The sequence below is a fragment of the Cutaneotrichosporon cavernicola genome (genome assembly GCF_030864355.1).
Source record: "Cutaneotrichosporon cavernicola HIS019 DNA, chromosome: 4".
NCBI classification, from domain to species: Eukaryota; Fungi; Basidiomycota; class Tremellomycetes; order Trichosporonales; family Trichosporonaceae; genus Cutaneotrichosporon; species Cutaneotrichosporon cavernicola.
Genome location: NC_083396.1, coordinates 1,683,944 through 1,705,401, shown reverse-complemented (window position 1 = coordinate 1,705,401; position 21,458 = coordinate 1,683,944). Strand labels below are relative to the sequence as shown.

Genomic DNA, 21,458 nt, shown 5'->3' with positions numbered 1-21,458 from the left:
GTACAGGTTCAGTGCCGCCGCCACCGCCGACTGCTCAAAAGCTAAAGAGCAGCGCGGAGATGGGGTGGCGGAACGGGTCTTGGAGACTGACGATCAGCTCGGACCGCCACCACATCACTCGTCCACTCCTCGCTCCACTCCTACACTCCGTGCGCGCTCCTTGGGGCACTCTTGGCATTTCATCAATTTATCAAATGTATTATAATCTAGTGTGGTGGGGATCGCAGGGAATATGTCAGATGTCAATTGTCGCAATTCACGAGATGAAATCGTCTGGCTTCTGGGCGATCCACAAGACTCTATTGGCATCGTCTCCCAAGCACATAGAGTCGTCATGGTCTAACTGCCAAACTCACTCTCCTCGGCTGTTCGGCTGCGAGCAGTGAGGATGCATGTCATGCGCTACCTGTAGTGCACTGCGCTGGATACCGTTTCACGACGCATACCGACACTTTCTTGAGCGTGCCAGCGTCTGGCACTATGTGGCACTATCGCACCGCCCACAACGTCACCTCCTGCGCCGTCACCTTCACCTCTGCGACGTTCCCATTCCACAATGACACCAAACTACACGTGATGCCCGAGGTCTCACCTGATCGCTAGGTGAATTGAATCTTACTCTGACATGTGTTCCCTGCTGACTGCCGATTGTGCATCATTCTATGTTTCCGCTTTACTGCTTGGCTTGTGCTTGACAGATTGCGGATGAAGAGGAGACAGAGAGAGGATGAGGTGGTGGTAGGTGAGCAGGGGCGGCTCGATGAAGGCACCAAGTGCGGCGTTGTTGTTGTCGACGCCGCGTCCCTGAATAACAGAACACGACCCTGCAGGATGTTACAGGTTGGAAAGGGTAGGAACCGAGGCACTTGTGCCTTAACCTTGTAACTGCGTAGTAACTGACAATCAGATGGATTTGAATCTGATAATCAAAACAAATCATCCTAGTGTACTTTGGGTAGCAAGTAGGTACCTGTCTGTCGATGTCTACTATCCCCATCCCTCCCCTTGTTGTGTCAGTCACCATGACAATGAGCTTCACATTCAACCTCAACACCGCAACTCTAACACACAAGTTGATCACTTCTTGACATCACTCGATCACTCGTCGACATCATCATCATCATCATCATCATATACACTACTCTCTCATTCTCTCATTCTCCCACTCTCACACTCTCCCATTCCACAATCACACACCACGCAGGCCGTGATCACAAATCACAAAACAATCACCCAGCACGCCACACAATCATCCTCAACAATCACCCCTCTCCTCCAGCCACCCCTGCACATCTTACCCCATCCCCATCACTCTTCGTCAGCCTCCTCCTCTACCTCGACAAACCCACTCGTAACCTTCTCTCCCCATTCTCACATACACCAACACAACCTACCAACAGCCGTGGACTAGATTCCCTCGGACATCATCCTCCCGTTCCTCGGTTCCTTGCGGCACACACCTCCGCATCTCGCTCGGACCTTGCCAAACACCTCCGCATCTTCCCACCCTCATCACGACATACACATTGCTCGTCACCACTACGAGTGCACTCGCCGAGCGCACCGTCGTTCACCCACTTTTCCTCCTGTCCGCCAGGGAGAATTTCTTCCTCCTGATTAATCCGGCTCCCACCCAGCCAACCAACCAACCAACCAACCAACCAACCAGCCCACGCATCCCTACCGCCCATCACGCAACTCAACCCAGTGAGTACCCCGTGACAGTTTACCGCCTTGGCCCCCTCATCCCAAAAGCGTCACCACTGCTGCGATAATCGCGCACGTTGCTTCCATCTCTTTGCCTCGGCGCGATCATTATTGCATCCGGTGCCCCGCGCCGTGGTGTTGAGGTTGTGTCAGGGAAGCTACCTGTCGCCGAGATCCTGTCAGGCCGTCCTTTGGTGTTTCCTCAAAAGGGATTTCTTTGGCCTTCCTAACCGCTCAAGCATCCTGTGTTGACGCCACCCAGCCAGGTTGGAACAGGTCAAGCTCTTCTTGTCCCCCACTCCTTTCCCATCTCGTGCAACACGTTCAATACACGCGCCCCAGGCTTCCTTGTCCATCCCTCAGCACACAATTCTATCTCTAGCGCCCTCACCCGGAACACAGGAACCCGCACCGCCACTCCGACGCTCTCCGGCACGCACGACCAGTAGGGTGTGCCGCATCTACATCTCGCGACCTCGTCGCATCACCATTGTTTCGACGACCCTGCGTCACGTCTGGCGAACACCCGAGGAGCGCACGCACAGGTCGTTGGAAGGCTGAAACTCCGCCGGTAGTTACCCCAAGCGCTCAGACCTTTGTGCGCCCGACAACCAACGCGTCCGCGCGCTCAGATCGCGCCTCGTGTCGCAACTAAAACCTTTCTCTCCACCCTCCACTCCATTGTTCAAGTCTTGCAACTCGCAACTATCTCACACTCACTCCGGGCCGTCGTCTGGCCCACCCCTCTCCCCAGCCCGCCATGATGGTGGTTACGCCTCCAGTCCTGCCGCCCTCGTTCGAGCCAGACGGATTCAACTCTCCTGGTCCATTGAACGGCGTGAGCCGCACCACCACCACCCCTCCCTTCCCCGTCTACGCTCAAGGGCAAGATCACCACCCACCGTCCCAACAGCTTCCTTGCGTACCTGCCCGGCTCGACCCGGAGATGCAAAAGCCAAGCTTGCCGCCCACACCAGACCCATCGCCGCCACGCAACCCCATCGCCTTCCCAGTGCAGATGGTCGCTCTCGCTCCACCTGCAGACCATGTGCCGTCATCGGCACGCAGTTATCACTTGGAGCAGGCTTTGCTGTCCCCAGACGAATACTCCCCACCTTCCACCGGCACATCTCCTAGCACAAACGCCAGCAGTAGCAGCAGCCAGCCGTCCGCCGTCCCCAGCGCCCGACGCCGCCGCTCAGAGTTTGGAGTCTTATCGGAACTGTCCCAATCGCCTTCCAAGCTCTCGCCGACGAAATCGCCAACAAAGCAACGAGGGATTGCGCGGTCCGACACGCTTCCTACTCTCGACCGCTTATCGCTCACAGGCCGCAACCGCTCCCAGGACGAACGCGCACGCGCAAAGTCACGAAGGTCCACGTTTGCGGCGCCCGCACCAGGGCCGTCTTCTGTCCGCATGGTCGAGAGCCACAGTGCCGACTCCCGCGCGCGGTTGCGTTCCACCCCAGGTCCAGGACTCGGTGGCACAACGCTTGTGCGGTACTCTACACTGGCAACAGAGTACCCTAACGGTTCTCGGATGCGCAGAATGGGCCCCGAGTCGGCCACCTCTGCCACACTGCCAGCCCGCACGTTTCCTGGCTCCGCGTCCGACTTTGACGCCGACCTTGACTTCGGCGGACCAGAGGGGCTCGAGGCCAAGGTAGTGCTCCTCGGATCGCAGGGCGTGGGCAAGACGTCGCTCATTCTCCGCCTCACCACCGGGTCGTACTCTGCGATCCCGGCACCAGCTTCTCTGGAAGGTTCGCTATACAAGCGCAAGCTTGTCCACCACGGCGTGCCTGTCAAACTGCAGATTTGGGACACCGCCGGCCAAGAGCGCTTCCGCTCCATGGCCCCGATCTACTACCGTGGGGCACACGTCTGCATTCTCGTTTACGACACAACCGACCGCGACAGCTTCATGGACGTGCGGTCATGGCTCGACGAGCTCAACAGCAAGGCGTCCAAGGACATGATCATCTACGTGGTCGGTGCAAAGACCGACCTTGACGACCAGCGTGTGGTTACGTAAGTTGGGACGCCAATGCGTAATGATAAGCATACACTGACACTCCACAGCCTAGGCGAGGCACGCCGCACGATTCGAACCTGGCTCAAGCCCGCGCCCCCCGAGTCCGAGCTCTTGCTCGATAACAACTCTCTGTCGCCACCCACCTCGAGCCGCCTCTTTAGAAGCACCTCTACTCGGGCCAGGACAGAGTCTAGCTCTGGGATCTCGCCTCCGCGCGCCCGCCCGCACTCGATGCACGGCCTGGCATCGCTGATGGCCGCCGCCAGCGACTTTGCTGACTGGGACCCGTCCCCGTCCGGCGTCTCGACGCCTTCGGGGCCTGCCCTCGTGTCGCCTACGCCAGCGCCGACTGTTCACTTCCCGCCTGACGTTACGTCATCCGGGTCTGGCTCGAGCGTCAGCGCATCGACCGTCACGTCACCGTCGAGCAGACCGTCTCTCCCACCTCGCCGGAAGCGCGTGTCCTTCCACTCGCCCGCACCGCCGTGCGAACCGATATCTGGTACCACTGCTGAGACAGCGGTCGCGTCCACTGCCAACTCGACGTCGCGCGTTCGCCAGACGTCGAACCGTTTCTCGATCTCAGGCTTCTCCGGTGTCTTAGGCTTATCTCGCTCCCCGACCACAAGTGAGGCACTCGCCAATCTTGAGCTTCTTGCCGAGGCCAATGACCTGCCTCCACGCCCGACCAACTCGCGTGGCTCCCTCACGCCGCTGCGCGTTCGGGTCGAGAGCTCGCCAATGCTTGGTGACGCGAAGCGGGGCGAAGAGTGGAGCCGAGGATGGGGCCGAGGAGAGGGCCCGGGCGCAGCCAACGCACTGGAAGAGTTTGGCGCTGTCGTCCGCTCGCAAAAGAACGACCGGAACGGCAAGGGCGCGGGCTCGCACCGTCCGCGCAGTGGCAGCCTCGGCTGCGACTCGCGCCTGTACCCCACAGACTCACGCGACGAGGACGAGGAGAAGCCGCCACAGTGGGGCGTCGAAGTCGAGGGCGTGCGCCTCGGCGAGGTGTCCTCCCTTACCGGCGAGGGTGAGTTCATGAGATATGAACGAACTAACAACAGGCATCGAGCTCCTCTGCCGTTCGATCGCAACCGTCCTCGTTACGCGCAAGGACAAGATTGAGCGCGAGCGCACCCTGCGTAGAAAAGACAGCGTCATGCTCACGGACACGACCAAGAAGGACGCACGCAAGCCCAAGGGCCGCTACGGGTGTTGTGCATAGCGAACCAGCCTACCCCAACCGATACGACTATATTACGAGCGCTACGCCCATCCATACCCTCATCATTTTTCTCGGCTTCAATCGCATCCTGTCCTGCTTTGCAGGCTTCGCCTGTGTGTCACCTGCTCCATTTTAGCTCCATTATACGAAGACTCTTTAGTGCACTGTAGTTCCTAGACGCCCCGGTGGCGTGTGTTTATGTCGACCATGCATCTTGCCAGCGACCGCGACAGTTTCCTTGTTGTCACGTGCGTTACCTGGTTCATTCCATCGGGGTCACATTCGGTCGTACTAACTATGGACGTACATCTTGGGCAAACGCTTTACTTGGCATTCGCCTTGGCCGTAAGCTGCGCCTGCTTGATGAGTCCGGCTGGCGCATCGCCGCGGGGCATGACGAGTTCAATGAGCCGGACCTTGTCAGCCACGCCGAACGCCCGGTCCTGGAGCAGCGCATGCAGCTCGCCCTGCGTGCTGACCTTGAAGCTCTCGTAAGGAACGGCCGGCTTCTTCCCCCCAAGGAAGGGAAGGCACATCTGCAGGTTGTACATCTGGATCTCGTTGTATCCAGCGTTCGGGCCGTGGATCAGGCGCTCGATCTCGTACCCGTCATTGTTGAGAACGAAGATGTACGCCGGCACGCCCCGGCGCACGATCGTCCCGACTTCCTGGACGGTCTGATGTGAGCGTAACGCCGCATGTTCCCTTCCCTCCCCTCCCCTCCCCTCCCCTCCCCTCCCCTCCCCTTCCCTTCCCTTCCCTTCCCTTTCCTTCCCCTCCCACCCACCCACTTACAAGCTGGAAAGACCCGTCGCCGACAAACAGCACCGTCCGGCGCCCACCCTGCTCGTCCGCAGCCAGGGCGCACCCCAGCGCCGCGCCCACGCTCCATCCAATACTCCCCCATAGCACCTGGGTGACGTAAGTGCACCGACTAGGCAGGGGAATGGGAAGCAGTCCGAACGAGCTAGTCCCCGTCTCTGTGATAATGACGTCTAAATCAGCTCCCTTCTTTAGAAACCCACCGTCGTCCTTGAACCAAGCCGCCATGCGCTGCCACAGCCACGCATGGACGATCTTGCCGTCCTCGTTATCCGGCATCTTCTTGAAAGCCATGACGTTGCCAGCCTTGATCTTCTCCTCTAGAGAGTCGTGCTTCGCCGGCCGACTCTTGACTTTCTTGAATGCGGGCAGGAGGAGTGGGAGCACGTGCCGAATATCGGTCGTTGGGTAGGCCGCAAATCCCACATTCGTCGTGAAGGAGTGTAGGCGGACGGCGTGTTCCGTCGGAATGCCGATGGTGAAGGAGCCAGAGTTGAAGTCGGACTTGAGGGCACCGACGTACAGCACAAAGTCGGAGGCTTCGATCTCATCCTTGACGGTAGCGAGGGAGTTTGAACCAGCGTAACAGCCGCCGAAGAGCGGGTGGCGCTCGTCCAGGATTCCCTTGCCCATTGGGGCTGGGTCAGCGAGCGAAGCGAAGAGCAGGTGAGGAGGGTTAGCTCACTGGTGAAGAAGCGAAGCCCGCACGACTCGACCAGCTCACGGACGAGGTCGCCAACGCCGAAGCGGGCCGCGCAGGCGTCGACTAGGACGGTCGGGCGCTTGGCGGCCGCGTACTTTTTCGTAATGACGTCAACGACGTGCGAGGTCACGAGCTCGGGGGGCGCATCAAAGTGGTCGTCAGTGCTCTGGAAGAGCTGGTTGGTCGGTGTGCTCCCGGGGTTGAGGGGGGCGTTCTCACCGAATGGCGGGGCGGAGGATGGCTGTGGCTGGGGGGTCAGGATATTCAGGACGGAGACGTACGAGAGGCTTCTCGAGGCCCTCGGAAGACACCATGCTCCGCACGGTGTCCATCGGGAGCTCGACATAAGCCGGCCGACACTGTGTAAGACATTCCGCGAGCGCCTTGTCAAAGGCGTCACTATAACTCGTATCGGCCTCGGGCGTAACTTGCGACAGCAGAGCCGTAGCGCAAGACAGGGGTGCGCTCATTTTGCTGAACGTGTCGAACGAGCTCTCGGTATTGAGCGTGTGGTGCAGGAGCACGTGCTCCTTCTGCATAGCTGTACTGGGAGCGCCGACGATGTGGAGAACGGGAATGCGTTCGGCAAGACAACCTGCGATGCCGTTTAGGGCCGAGAGTTCGCCGACCCCAAACGTCGTTACCAGGACCCCTAGGCCGTGGTTGGTGCGGGCGTAGCCGTCGGCCGCGTAGGCTGCGTTGAGCTCGTTGGCGTTGCCAACCCATTGGAGAGTGGGGTCGGATTCGAAGTAGTCGAGAAGCTCGAGGTTGTAGTCGCCTGGGACGCCGAAGATCTGCAGTTTGAGAGAGGGCCGTGAGGGGGTTGGGTGGGTGGAAGCCGAGGGCTACTCACAGACTTGACGCCAGCCTGCTTGAGCCGCTCGACGATGTACTCTGCAAGGTGAATCTGGTCGGACATTGTGAATGAGTGGGCGACGAGGTTAGTTTAGTGCTTGTACACCTTCAGGAGGTCTTTAGTAGGCCTTCAGTAGGCCTATAGTGCGTACTCGCCCCTCGTCATTTGTGACAATCTATGAGCGTGCGGACGTGTGAAGAGGAGTGGAACTGGCATGTGTGTGACGTCGGCCAAGGGGGAGCATCAACCGAGGGCGCCGGCGTGGGCGTCGGAGTGGGGGTCGAGTGTCGAGTGTCAGACTCGGCTTGAGATAACCCAACTTGCCGTTCCTGCTGATATAAATCGCCCGACAGGCGGACATGACGCGTCTGATGATGAGAAGGGGGAAGAAAGGATCTCGGGAACGTGGGCTCGAAGGGAACATCTTGAACACATGGCTGGGCCGCATTGCTGATGATCGCGACATGAGTTCCCAACCAGGTGGGATGTGAAGAGCGCCTCTGTGCATCTCGACGTTGGCGCATGGCCAGGGCGCAGGCGTCACGGTGCGGTCGATTTCACCCGAACTCAGATCGCGGGCGTATCTCAGAGATGGACTGGAACGGGGCGCATACGTGCCGAAATATGTTCCGATCTGGCATGACCTGATGGCTGGGAGGGGAGGTGTGGGAGGTGACGAAGACGAGGGGTGTGAGAGAGTGAATGGTGTGTCTAGACATTCGTCATATGCACGTGCATTTGGTGAATCGGACCGTCGGAGAGAACCTGTGTCGGCAAATAAGCTCTGATAAGCTTAAGGATATGCATGTACTGTAACACATGCTAGCAACCGAGCAACGTCTCCACCAGATTTCACATCACGCAAGCAAGCTACCAGTTCAACCTGGCTATGTTACCTTCCATACCGGCTGTGAGTTTGGGGTGGTGGATCGCACGTGCGCAGGAGAGGCAGGGCTCGATGAGGTTGCGGTCTTTCCGGCAGAAGGGAGAAAGGTCCCGCAGCTGGCTGCCGAGCACGTCCTGTGAGTCGTCCTCAAAAGGCCTTCATTGAAGGCTGTCATGAGGTCTACGGCCCTCAAGCACGCGTTGTTTTGCCGACGCTGGAGGGGTGGGCCACGAACCACGAGCGTGCGTCGGTAACTGGACCCTGAACCCATCGCATGGATACCAATACGCACTGCAGTCTCTGTACCGACGGAACTGTACCTACATCGCGCTTGCTTTTCACGTAGGACAAGTTAAGGTTTACATTACGACTCCAAGACGCCAACCGCGAGCAGAGGGGAAGGTTGAAAAGGAGTGTCTGTGGTGCTTGGAGAACACTGCACGAGTGATGGGAGAAGAGGAGGCTGAGTGCGACAATCACTACAAACTCTGATAGGTTTGCGAGGCTACAGCTCGCTCTCTCTGTCCAACTTCCGAACACTGATGAGCGATTTCTGACTTCCCGAATAAAGAGCAAAAGATTGAGTTATGTTCTGCTTCCCCCTAGCCGACTTGAACGACTGACCTCATCATTCACGGCTGGACTCGTTAGAGTCGGCTGGATACGAGTGACGCGCTCTACCACTGAGCTAAGAGGGATACGCTGATGAAGCTCCGCAGGACGGGAGAAAGTGATGCCGCACACTTTCAACAACCAATTTTCCTTGAGACGTCAGCTCGAGAGCATACTGTTGCCTGTTCCCTGTCCCACGTAACCACTTGACATCAAGGTTAACAGGCTCAATTTGTCGAGGCATCCATAAATGTCCCTGACTAAGCTTGCCGTCAAGCCAATTCACCGGCTGCAAGCAATCTACAACGCGAGCGCCCCGACCAACGCCGCCGCAGCCAGCAAGCCTCCCGGCGCGTCCGTCTGCGCGGCGTTCCGAGTCAGTGCGGAAGCCGCACTCGCAGAGGAAGCGGAAGCCGCACTCCGAGAGGAAGCGCTAGCACTGGACTCGGACGAGATTGACCTCGAAGAACTCATTGCAAGGGCGACGCTGCGGGACGACCACTGGCTCACTCGGGAGGCGTACGTTTTGCACTTGCTAGTCCACGTGGAGTACTCCTTGTCCAGGGCCGAATGCATATTGAGAGGATAGCGAGCCGTGTTGAGGCAGCTCCCGCAATTGAAAAAGGCGGCCGACACGGTCGTTCCGGAGCACAGCGATGCGTCGCAATGCGGAACTAAATAGTGGCAGTTTCGGACTCTTGTCGCGTATCTCTCGGCATCTTCGCACTGGAGGGAACATACGTGTGTGTGCTGGGGGCTGGCACAGACTGAGTTGAGAAGCGCGGCGTCTCTTTCCATACTAGCCGCGAGTTTTGGGAGGTTGTTGGACCGCGCGCACGACAGGCAAGAGTCGATCTCGCCGCGGAACTGGTGTTAGAAGGGAGATCGGAGGGATAGTGGGGAGAAGCTGGAGGGTAAGAGGGAGGTGGGAGGACTGCGAGTGAGGGGAGCGGTATTGGGGAGGAGAAAGGAGATGGTGCGGAGCAGATCGGGGGATGTGAGGAGAAATGGGATGAGGAGGAAATGGACGGTTTGAAGGGAAGAGCGGGCGAGTGAGGTGTGGGAGGGAGAGAGGAGAGGAAACTCACCTGGCATGCCCTCCAGCACATATTGCCTTGCAGCTGGGAGCTGATATCCTTGGAGGTATCCCCCTTGCAGTACTGGGACATGACGAATGCGATCCCGAAGCACACATCGTAGCAGGGGTCGTCCGCTCGATTCACGAGGTCTTGGGGTACGACTCGGGGCGGAGTCGTTGGGACAGAGGGAGTGTATGTGAAGGTTGGAGGTGGCACGGCTGTGATGGTTGGACCGGCCTCGGTTGTGATGGATGTGGCGGCCACCAAGGCGGCCACTAGGACGAGGGCGAACATCTGCGAGAGGATATGAGATGGGGGAAGAAAGTCGGACGACGAAGCCGTGCAGCTGTTAAATAGGCAGCTGGGAGGCGCTGAGGCAGCTGATATGAGGTCAGTTGGAAGGCGGGTACCATTTCTTGGCAGCTACTTGTAGGTTTGTGCCCAGGTCAGTTGGAAGGCAGGTACCGTGTCTTGGCAGCTACTGTACTACTGTAGTAGGTTTGTGCCAACCTTAGCGAATCGGCGGGACTCACGCCAAACCTCCCGTTTAATGAATTAGTCATAGCCTCTGCTCCTCACCCTTCCGTTATGCTTGTTGCAGCCAGCCTCACTAGATGCCAGCATCCGAGCCCAAGATATGCATACAATCAGTCCATGAGTGTCTCCTCAAACTCGACGGAGTCTTGCACGACCGCCTCCTCGAGTGGGTCGCGCTCCACCTCCTCCTCGTCTTCTGTGATGGACGCATAGCTGTCCTTTGCCACAGGGTGCCGCATGCCAAATAGCGTTGTCTGCTTCGGCCCCTTCTCCTCCTTCCGCGCCTTCTTTCCCTTCTTCACAGAAACAGGGCCCTTGGCCTCGATGTCATCCACACGATCGAAGAAGGACGTGCTCTTGATCGAGTCGAGCGGGCGAGCGACGGCAGCCTTGGCAAACGGGTTACCTGCGCGCTTCGCGAATGGGTTCTTGGCACCGGGCTGGTCATCCTCGGAACGCTTGCGTTTTGGTGACGCGACGAGAGGCATGCTTTCGTCGAATGTTTTTCCCGCTGTAGAGTCAAAGTCCATCTCGTCATCAGGTGCAGGTGTCTCGGGCACGACAGTCTGCCTAGACGCGGCGGGGGTTTCGGCGCGGCGCGCGCTTGGCGTAGCCCTGCTGCTAGGCGGCTCGCGGCCTCGGAAGGTGCGCTTACGGGCCGGTGCAAAGTCCTCAAAGTCCCTTGTTGGGCCGCGACCGGCCTTGGCCCGGGTAACGTATTCCTGCTGCGGCTCGGCGTCGACCCAGCTCACCCGCTCGAGGCCCTTCTCGGACTTGATGTGCCCGATGCGCTCCACCAGTCCCGGGAAGTGGTAGTAGTCAGCGATGCGGCGGGCCGCATCTAGTGAGCTCGTAGCGTGCACGAGTCGGGCGAGGTCGAGGGCACGTGCGAGCGCGTCAGCCTTGCAAGCGCCCTGCATGAGCTGGAGAAGGTCCTTGTCGATCTGGATGCGGCCATCTTCGCTCCCCTCCGCTGAGAGGAGGATGGCGGCGCGCGCGGCTTTCTCCTCCAGCGCACCGTGCGCGGTGTCCGTCGTGAGGAGGGGCATTTGGAGATTGAGATCTTGCAGGAGGGGACGCGGGAAAAAGGGCTCACGCTCCACACCCTTGAGGATGATGGCGTGGAGGACGCCGGGTTCCTCGCTCACCCCGACAGGCCAGTAGGCCTCGCGCTTGGCACCCTTTGCAACCACGCCGTCGAAGAGAGGTACCCACCGCGCCTGGTTTGGGCGGCGGAAGCGGTCGAGAGCGCTAAGTACGCCAGTGCTGTCGTAGATCACAGGAACACCAGCGGAGGAGAAGCCCGCCCAAGCCAGCGTCTCGTCGCGCGGGAGGGGGACACGGCCTTCCTGCACCAAGTCGAAGGTCTCGAGGTCCATCAGCGTGTATCGCAGGCTCTGGCAGCCATCGAGACTCGTCCCACCCTCGCGGTGGATGACGAGGAGGGCGTCGCGCCCCGCAACTAGTGTGATCACATCCTCGCCCAGGCGCCAGACGTACCGCTGCACGCCCGACGCCGTGAAGAAGCGTACTAGACCTTTGCTCGTCGCCACGACGACGGTGCCGAGGCCCTGTTCGGGTCCGCCAACAGCGATGCTCAGGGCGTCTTCGCCGGCCAAGAGCGACATGCTCCAATCCGCGGTGCTCCCCCACGAGTCGTAGGGCCGATAGTGCACGACACTCAGGACATTGTTCTCGCCTGCCGGAGCAGCGTACGCAATGCCCTGCTCTCCCAGGCTCGCCATGGTGTACTGCGAGTGGTCCGAGAAATGGTATCCGCGTCGCGCGCTCTTATCGTGGAATTCGACGTTGACGACATTGTGTGTTTCCTGGTCTGTGGCGTCGACAACGCCGACCATGTTGAACGCGAGATACCGCTTCTTGGCACGCCATTCGGTCGCGCCGGGTACGAATGACGGCTGGGCCTTGGTGACGTTGACGACCTGGGTGCGCCCGCCGCGCGTGGCCTCTCCGTCGTCCTCGGCAAACGCGCCATCGTCGTCGACGATCCAGTCATCACCCACCTCGTCGCCGAGCTCCTCTCCAACCTCGTCGAGGTCGATCCCCTCGTCCTCGCCAAACAAGTCGTCGTCAAGCATCTTGTCCGCCTTCTTCGCGAGCTCCGCGTCCGAGAGGAATGGCGACGCAAAATCCGCAGGTACCGGCTCCGTCCAGCGGTTGAACCAACCGTTGCTCGTCGTGAACGCGATCATGTTGGCGTTTGGTGCCCATGCGAGACCCGTCACCTCAGCCTCGGTGCTACAGCGAGCGACGACGTGGTGTCCCTCCGTCGCCCAGATCAGGAGCTCGGAGCCCGCCGCCGACGCTAGGTACTTGCCGTTCGGAGACCACGCGAGCTCGCCAACGACCTCGCGATGTCCGTCGGCATGGAACGAACCCAGCTTGCTCCACGTGTCGCGGGCGATGAGTGCAATTTCGTGCGTGCGGGTTGGAACGGCAAAGCAGTCGCCGCTCGGGTGCCACGCGACGTAGCACTGGGTCTGCGCGTCTGGCTGCGACGACTTGATCATGCCTTCGAGGTTGCGCTTGTTGAACGGTGACTTCTCGCTCGTGTCGTACACCTTCAGCTTGCCGTCGCAACCCGCGAGAACAAGGTATTGCCCGGTGGGGTCCCAGGCGGCAGAGCGGACTGGCGAGTCGTTGGTCGGGATCTTTTGCACGTTGGTGCGGTCGTTGACGTCGACGACGTAGACGAGGTTTTCGCTGGGATCAGCCAACGAGGCGGAAAGCGAGCGGCCTGAGGAAGCTCTGACGAGTACTCACTCGCTGCACACCGCCACACGTTCTCCCTTAGCGTCGACCTGAACCCATCGGAGGGGAACACCGCTCGCACGCATAATATACCCATCGAGCTCCTTACCACGGAAAGCACGCGCCACTGCATCGAGACACGCCGTGATCAACAGGTCCGTACTTGCCGTGATACTGGACACGGGCTCGGCGTGCTCGTCATGGAAACCGGGCTCAGCGTCGGGCGCAGCGGCATCGTGGATGCGCACGAGGCAGTCCGCGCCCGCGGTGTAGATTGTCCTGACGTTAGCTGGGTGGTCGGGAGTCTGCAGCGGGTTGGAGTGCCGCGGGGCCCACAAAGGCGCAACTCACTTGCCATCTGGACTGAAACACACACGCGTGATTCCCTCGAGGTGTGTTGGTGCCGAGTGGACGGCGTCGGGGCTGGCGTCCATGGTGGAGAATGTGATGTTGACTTTGGACGCGTCGCGTCTCATGTCATGTTGTTTTTGGTGCCGTCAGGGTGCGTCCATTAGAATTGGAATGTAATGAACCGTTCCTGAAATTGCTAATGCTCTTCGTCAACCGTCAGGCCGTCAGGAGCTGCTTCTGGGTGCTGTCTGATGATGTTGAGAGTTGCCGATACCGTGTTCGCTAAATTGCATGACCTGGTTACGTCTATTCGCGAGCATGTGTACTGTGAGCAAGTTAATGCCGAGGGCCCGACAGATGCGCTTCATGGACCGAGATCGTTGACATCTCTGCTCTCCCTGTTCATTGTCTCTGCAGTTGGACATGTACGTCTCGAGAACGCTCCGGCGCCCAGACGGAGGAGTTTGAGGTATCGACTACATGCATACAACATTGACAAGTCACATTGGCCGCAGCGTAGTCACGGCGGCGTGCATGAGCCGGGCCAAACGCACGTGCTCTACGTTTCCGGGAGACGCTTGGACGACGCTCGCCGGCCGGCTGTCGGATCGACTTTGTGTAGCTGTCAGATGACAGCCCTTCGGCGTGTCGTGAAAGTGACGAACCGCAGAGGCCCCAACGTGCCGTCTCGTTACGTGAGCTTGCACACCCGTTCGTGCGCTCCAACTCTCCTGCCACTGCTTCTTCCTCCCATGCACTATGTTCGCCACGCGCCACTCGGGATACCGATGCGCGCTGCGAGCTGGCGGTACTGCTGCGTCGCCAGTGCGCTGGTGCGCACAGCAAAGATGGTAAGGCACACCATCAGGAGGAGGACGTTCGCCGTCTGTGGTCAGTTCCCTCCAACCTCTGAACTCACGACAAACTCGTAAAAGTCGCGCTGCTCCTTCTTGATGACCTTGCCGCACGCCTCCCACGCGGGCGTCACGCCCTTGTCTTCGGCCTCGGCCCCGGCCCTCTTACAGTGCAGCAAGCGCCGGTTTCCGAACGGTTGGCAGAATGGCTGGTGTCGCTGCCGTCAGCGCCGCCTGCTTCAGCCTCACCTCGTCTTCAGGACACGGTTCACAGACACCGAACGGCGTGCAGTCGTAGCCCTCAGCGGGCTGCGCGACGAGTGGCCTCTTGCCCGACACTGGACCAGCAGGTGTGGCGCAGACGAGCGTGAGGAACGCGACGGCGACAAGAACGAGGACGAATCTGCCGTCAGCTTATTCGGCGTTATCCAGCTCACCTTGTTCGCCTGAGAATCATGATGAGTGCTAGAGCAACAGTAGAACAGCTCGACGGCGTCCAAGATGGAGTGGGGTGGACCGATGCCACCGCGGCCAATCCCCGCAACACCGTGATCGAACCACGTGGTTTTGGTGCCGCTGAACGTCAGTGGTGGGTGGGTTGCGCGTCGTCGCCTCCAACTGCTTAGCACCAGTTGGCAGCTAGCATCAACAAGCATCCTCTACACACTGCATTGCTCTTGATCAATCCTATTCTTCACCTGAACCATATCTAAACGCCCTCCTTTCTCCCCAATCCTCCGGACCCACTCATCTGCCATGGCTGTTGCCACCAAGGCGCCTGTCAAGCTCGCTGGCGGCGGGCTCAAGGTGAGCTCCCACGGGAATATCCGTAGCTTACTCCAGACATACTACCAGAACAAGATCGAGGCGACCGAGCATGAGATCACGAAGAAGACACAGAACTTGAGGCGACTGGAAGCGCAGCGCAACACGCTGAACACGCGGGGTGGGTGACCTTTCCCCAGCAACGCTGACGTCAGTACGCCTCCTGCGTGAGGAGTTGCAAGTGTTGCAGGAGCCTGGAAGCTATGTCGGCGAGGTTGTCAAGGTCATGGGCAAGAAGAAGGTGCTGGTCAAGGTCCAGCCTGAGGGCAAGTACGTTGTCGACTTCTCGCCCGACATTCCTATCTCGTCCCTCACGCCCAACCTGCGTGTCGCGCTGCGTGCCGACTCGTACTTACTGCACTCGATCCTGCCAAACAAGGTCGACCCACTCGTCTCGCTCATGATGGTCGAGAAGGTCCCGGACTCGACGTACGAGATGGTCGGTGGTCTTGACAAGCAGATCAAGGAGATCAAGGAGGTCATCGAGCTGCCTGTAAAGCATCCGGAGCTGTTCGAGAGCCTCGGTATCGCCCAGCCCAAGGGTGTCTTGCTCTACGGACCGCCCGGTACCGGCAAGACGCTGCTCGCGCGTGCTGTGGCGCACCACACCGACTGCCGCTTCATTCGTGTGTCTGGCTCTGAGCTCGTGCAGAAGTACATCGGTGAGGGTTCGCGGATGGTGCGCGAGCTGTTCGTCATGGCGCGGGAGCATGCGCCGTCGATCATCTTCATGGACGAGATCGACTCGATCGGCTCGTCGCGTGGCGGTGAGGGCGGTGGCGGCGGCGACTCGGAGGTGCAGCGTACGATGATGGAGCTGTTGAACCAGCTCGACGGATTCGAGCCGACCAAGAACATCAAGGTAGATGTCCTCGTTATGCCCAGCTGACAGCAGGTGATCATGGCGACGAACCGTATCGACATCCTCGACTCGGCGCTGTTACGACCAGGGCGTATCGACCGTAAGATCGAGTTCCCCCCACCCAACCCCGAGGCCCGTATTACCATTCTTAAGATCCACTCGCGCAAGATGTCGCTCCAGAGGGGCATCAACTTCCGCTCGCTCGCCGAGAAGATGGGCAACTGCTCAGGTGCCGAGGTGCGTGGTATCTGCACGGAGGCGGGCATGTACGCGCTCCGAGAACGCCGCCAGTATGTTGGCCAGGAAGACTTTGAAATGGCTGTTGCCAAGGTGCTGAAGCGCGGTGCCGAGACCAACACGAGTGTCGGCAAGCTGTTCAGCTGAGTGTGTGTAGACGTAGTAGAGCGCATTCTGTATTGCATGTGGATAGGGCGAGGGATGGCACGGCCGTTGGTAGTCGGGTGGAGAACGTGTAGACTGGCCTGTGGAGACTAGGCTCCTACAGATTCAATGGTTGCTGTGGTCGATCTTACTCAACTGACCCAGGCGCTAACCTCACTGATCTGACGGAGACCGATATCGCTCGGATCCGACCTTGATCCAACATGTAATGCGACTATTGAAATCAAACACCCAAGATTGTGGAGCAGATCCATCAGGTCAGGTCCAGGTGGAACAAGATTGCGGCGACTGGCGGGATCAAGAGTGATGTAGCAGGGGGGTTACCAAGGTGACGGCAACCAGGTACAAACACAGTACAAACACAGCCGTACAGCCAAGGGCTTGGCATCGGTGGATTGGCTAACCTCCTGCCCTGGTCTGCTGATTTGCGGCCTGCCTGCTGGTCTGGTGGTTGTTTCGTTCTGGTTTCACAACCTGTCAATTCTCGCACAACACTCGTGCCACGCAATTAGGCGGGGAATGGCCATGGCGTGTTTGACCCCGCGTCTATTGTAGGTTGGATACGGAGGCATGTGCTCAGAACACCACTAGAATTAAAACATTGCTGTGCAGTGGAGCGTTGAGGCTGGGGTGGAGGCTCGGCTCGATGATGGCCCTCTATCTGGCGACATCCGCCGACTCGCTGGTCAAAGTCGAAACCTGTGTAAAGCTGTCATTCCGGTAATGGGCCAGCAGGTCAAGGGTATGGCGGTGTAAACGGCTTTTGGCCCTCAGTAGGTTAAAAGGGTACGTTAGGCTTATCGACGACTGAGGTTGGAATGGCCCAATTGGAATGAGGCTTGGGCTGATGGTAGGTAGTGGCGGTCACAGATGAACAGCTGATGGATAAACCCTTGCTAAGGAATTCTACATACTAAATAGCATTTTGGCTTGCATATCTGTAAGGGCACGCGTCTTGTGCGTCAGCTGAGCCAGCCAGAATGGACCGGCATCGGCCGCATCCCAATGTGATTCCCCATTCCCTCCTTCCCTCCTTCTCTCTTTCCGTCCCCTCCCATCCCCCCCCCCTCCCCCCCAACCACCCCTTGCTTTGATACGGGTCATACCTGCAATCCTGAGTATTCCCAGGTTTACAAGTCACCCATACTCTTCCTCGGACTCTAGTTGCCACACCTTCACCCCCCCTGGCCCCCTGGTACTCCAGTACTCTGGTAACCTGGGTACACAGTACAAGTAGAGCCAACAGCGCAGGCCCATTCGCCACTCAACCACTGACAATACCACCAACCAACGCGCCCACATCCCACTTCTTACACTTGTTTCCTCCACCAACAAGCTCGACATCCTATTCAAGATATTCTCAACATCACACCCACCGCCCTTCATGACAGCCGACCGGGACAAGGAGCTGCCCCTCCCTCCCGGCGCCGCTGGCTTCAGCCCAGTGACAAACGGCTACCACCACCGTAACCACCTCGCACACCTCCCCCTGTCCCCCACCACCCCAATCAGTCCAGTCTTCTCCGACTCGTCCAGTTTCGCCACGCTCACGCCCTTCTCCTCCAACGACCAGGCAACTTACTCGAGGATTGCTCACACCTTTACGCCCCTTGAGGCGCGTCAAAGTTCGAGATCCACCCAGGACTCGTCCCCCTTGGCCCAGGTTGACCCAGTCACTCACTTGCCAACCACATTCCGCATTGGTACAAAGTACACTCAGCCCTTTGTTACCATTCCCGAGGTCATCGACCACCTCACCTTCCTGGCCTGCTTGCATTGTCTACAAGAAGATGTCCGTGACGCCCACTTCTACCGCAACAATGTTCATATCCCCACGCGCAAGCAATGGCCAAGAGAGTCGTACGACTGCTCAGACGACGAAGAAGATGACCTTCTCATCGACGGGGATGTCAAATGGACTGCGTTCTGCCTGCGCGCAGCGGCCCGCTTTGACCGCTGGGCGACGAGTGATTCCCTCCTCACCCTCGCGGACTCGATTCTCAGATCGGGCCGGCCGCTCGTGGACAGGGAGGGCAGAACGTTTCTTTCCGATGCGCAGATGGAGAGTGTGATTGCTAGTGTCGACATTGACGTCCTCATGGCCTGGCACACGTACATGCTCAACCCGAGTGTGTATGCGGACGACATGGTGCGCGCCGGCGGCGAGCGCGGCAAGCTGCGAGGCCTCAAAGCTCTAGGGGCATTTCCGCTCCGCATCATTGTTCGTCACACGACCACACGTCGCTGACAGCAGGTGCGCCGTATCGACCCCGAGACTTTCGTGTGGCAGCCACGGACAAAGGACGCTGAGGCGGTCCCCATCCGGCTCACAGCTCACCCAGACTCGCTCGTGGCACTGCACGACACGCGCTCTACACTCTGGATGAACTGTGCAGCGTGCGGCGGCGGCGTCGAAATCCCCATCATCGGTCCGCCCCCGACCGGAACGGGCCTCGTGTCACACAATATGAACGTGCCCTGTCCTCACTGTTCCTTCAACATTACTCATGAGCAGCTCCGTCTGGACCGTATGATCCGCGACCTGGCCGAGCTCCACTACCAGCGCGTGCCCTTCCTCCCCAACCTAGGGCCGGGCCGCGAGGCGGGCGCGCTGTCGCATCCGGCGTCGCTTGTGTTCAGTCGTGCGATGGTGGAGGGCACCACCAGCCGCTTCTACGGCTACAGGCCGCTGTGGTATGACAATGCGAAGAGCTACCCGCCCATTACGACAGGGCAAGTTGGCGAGCGCACATCTTGGACCGTCAAGCAGACGATTGAGGCGATTATGAACGAGATCCTCAAAGAGGGCCTGATGCGCCCAATCTTCCAGAACCAAATGCTGGGATCCGATGTCAAAACTGCTCGTGCGACGCTTCGCAAGTCGCTTGCCCGCTACTCGCGAGTATACTCGGAAACATACCTCCCGACTGTCAGCTTCGACCTTGGAGCCGCGATCATGCGCCAGGCCTCTTTCATCGGCAGCATGGAGAAGATCGGATGGCTCGAGGTGTCGCGCTGGCGGGACGCAATCTTACCGGATCGTTTCTACCTCCTGCAAAAGGCCGCTGCGCGGTATCGTGAGTGTACGGGGAATTAGTCCAGCTCACACCAGACGCCTTCCTCGACCTCATGTCCGTCAACCCAAAGGCTTTCTTGTCGCCTACTCTTGGTTCGCTCCCTTCGAGAAGCAGAACTGACACCAGACATTGACCTATGCTGGCACACGCACCAGCTGCACGCCTCAGGCTACGTGCAGGACACGACGGCCTTTGTTGGGCGGTTCGTTAACCACGACGACAAGGTCGCAGACGTGACCCTGAAGCGAGCGTACGACGATACAGCCGTGCGCTGGGCGTTACGCTTCGGTACGGCTTATTCTGGCTGCGGATGCCCTGTGTCATTCGAGAGCGAGATGACGCTGAAACGTGTCGTCAAATCGGCCGTAGCCTCCGAGTCGGCGCTGAAATTCTGGAAGCGCAAGCAGCGGGCGGCGAGCATCACGGGGGCGAAACAGGACATCGAGATACTCAACGGGTCTGCACCAGACGAGCAGGGAGCAATGTGCCCGTCGACGCACAACCGTGTCAAGATCGAGGGCTCGCAACGCATCGATGCGGCGCGAAACTCGATGTTCTCAAAGAAGCGCAACCACGAGCACCCTGACCCCTTTACGACGTACTACGTCTTCGTGCCACGAGCGGTCCCGCGGCCTGGTAAGCGACGGCGAAGGGGTTCGCAGATGCCACGGCGTGGGAGCAGCTCCTCGCGCTCGACGACCTCGAGGTCGGACGTGTACTGGGGTGTGGCACCGTACTCATTCTACGGGCCATATGGGCTCGCGAATCCATGGTGTATGCCGATGGGCGTTGCGAGTGAGTTGTCCGCGTCAGGTTTGCAACTAACAACAGCGTGCTGCGCCGGCGTCAGTGCAGCATGCGCCACTGGCGTACACAACATCGGCGGGCCGACAGGCGGGTGCGCAGCAGCAAGCGCGTGTTCTTCATCTGGGGCGATGTGCGGAGCATCGGGAAGTGTGTGCGGAGCATCGGGAGGTGGGTGCGGAGGGGGCGGGGGGGGCGATGGCGGGGGAGGGGGAGGGGGAGGGGGAGGGTGTGGCGGAGGCGGTGGGGGAGGTTGAGGCGCCCACTAGCCAAGTACGCTTGGACCCCCAGCTGATGGACCCGCGACGTTGACCTCATCCTAGGCAACGAGCAAGATTCGAAGGAGAAGAAGAAGAGTTCTGTGGACCCGCACGTGGCACCTTATATTCCTCATCGAAACAGTTGATGAGCACGGTCGAGTTATATGATGCGATACCGTGTATATTGGCAGATGATGAGTGTGGCAACGTGGTAGAGTGGTGAGGCGATCGGATAATCGGATATCAGGATCGGATCAGGATCGGATCTGCGTTGTAATTAATCGCATTACGATGTCCGTCAAGCTTATTAAGCGGCGTGAAATATACGAGTACGCAGTACACGCACGGGGGTCGCCGCTAGCGCCGCCCCACAGCTCCAGGCTGCAGGTTGCCCGCTTACAGGATAGAGGACAGTACTAGAGTTTTGCAGGTTTGGACGCCGGACACGTCAGAGGAGGCCGGAGCCGCGTCACAAATAGCCGCTCACATGCGCCTTTGCACCGTTCCCTGCAACTCGCTACACACCGTTCCCTCCACTGCATCTACCTCAGATATCCTTCGGCGACGTTGGGCGGGCCTACACGTTATGTGTACCGAGAAGTTGTCTATGAGAGAGAGAGAGAGAGAGTAGAGCCTGCCTCTGTATGAATCAGCAGATGTAGAGGGATGTCTGTGCTGAACCCGTCCATGTCTGATTCTCGGAGGTCTGTTAGACAATGCACATGTCTGTCATGAAGCTTCAAGAAGGGCCTATGGGGCTCCAAATAGTACACTCGGTCAGCACGGTGG

The 21,458-nt window shown here is 59.2% G+C and overlaps 6 protein-coding genes across 6 annotated transcripts; 3 read left to right on the top strand and 3 right to left on the bottom strand.

Moving 5' to 3' along the window:
- Positions 1-2,467: 2,467 nt before the first annotated feature.
- CcaverHIS019_0406620 (uncharacterized protein) lies at positions 2,468-4,967 on the top strand (the record flags this gene model as incomplete). The annotated part of the gene is made up of 3 exons (XM_060600521.1): positions 2,468-3,738; positions 3,790-4,772; positions 4,807-4,967. The coding sequence occupies 3 exons, from the start codon at positions 2,468-2,470 to the stop codon at positions 4,965-4,967; spliced, it is 2,415 nt and encodes an 804-aa protein (XP_060457107.1).
- Positions 4,968-5,290: 323 nt separating this feature from the next.
- On the bottom strand, positions 5,291-7,411 carry CcaverHIS019_0406610 (uncharacterized protein; the record flags this gene model as incomplete). Its single annotated transcript, XM_060600520.1, has 6 exons — positions 5,291-5,644; positions 5,763-5,962; positions 5,993-6,427; positions 6,475-6,739; positions 6,774-7,286; positions 7,346-7,411. 6 exons carry the CDS (start codon positions 7,409-7,411, stop codon positions 5,291-5,293), a joined length of 1,833 nt encoding a protein of 610 aa, XP_060457106.1.
- Positions 7,412-10,572: 3,161 nt separating this feature from the next.
- mcl1 (uncharacterized protein) lies at positions 10,573-13,668 on the bottom strand (the record flags this gene model as incomplete). The annotated part of the gene is made up of 3 exons (XM_060600519.1): positions 10,573-13,186; positions 13,247-13,513; positions 13,586-13,668. 3 exons carry the CDS (start codon positions 13,666-13,668, stop codon positions 10,573-10,575), a joined length of 2,964 nt encoding a protein of 987 aa, XP_060457105.1.
- A 674-nt stretch (positions 13,669-14,342) lies between these two features.
- On the bottom strand, positions 14,343-14,896 carry CcaverHIS019_0406590 (uncharacterized protein; the record flags this gene model as incomplete). Its single annotated transcript, XM_060600518.1, has 4 exons — positions 14,343-14,471; positions 14,505-14,657; positions 14,689-14,842; positions 14,877-14,896. 4 exons carry the CDS (start codon positions 14,894-14,896, stop codon positions 14,343-14,345), a joined length of 456 nt encoding a protein of 151 aa, XP_060457104.1.
- A 299-nt stretch (positions 14,897-15,195) lies between these two features.
- On the top strand, positions 15,196-16,510 carry RPT6 (uncharacterized protein; the record flags this gene model as incomplete). The annotated part of the gene is made up of 4 exons (XM_060600517.1): positions 15,196-15,246; positions 15,283-15,385; positions 15,420-16,126; positions 16,160-16,510. The coding sequence occupies 4 exons, from the start codon at positions 15,196-15,198 to the stop codon at positions 16,508-16,510; spliced, it is 1,212 nt and encodes a 403-aa protein (XP_060457103.1).
- A 1,402-nt stretch (positions 16,511-17,912) lies between these two features.
- On the top strand, positions 17,913-21,089 carry CcaverHIS019_0406570 (uncharacterized protein; the record flags this gene model as incomplete). Its single annotated transcript, XM_060600516.1, has 7 exons — positions 17,913-18,749; positions 18,783-19,605; positions 19,641-19,697; positions 19,732-20,241; positions 20,268-20,400; positions 20,437-20,580; positions 21,050-21,089. 7 exons carry the CDS (start codon positions 17,913-17,915, stop codon positions 21,087-21,089), a joined length of 2,544 nt encoding a protein of 847 aa, XP_060457102.1.
- Between the last annotated feature and the right edge of the window lie 369 nt (positions 21,090-21,458).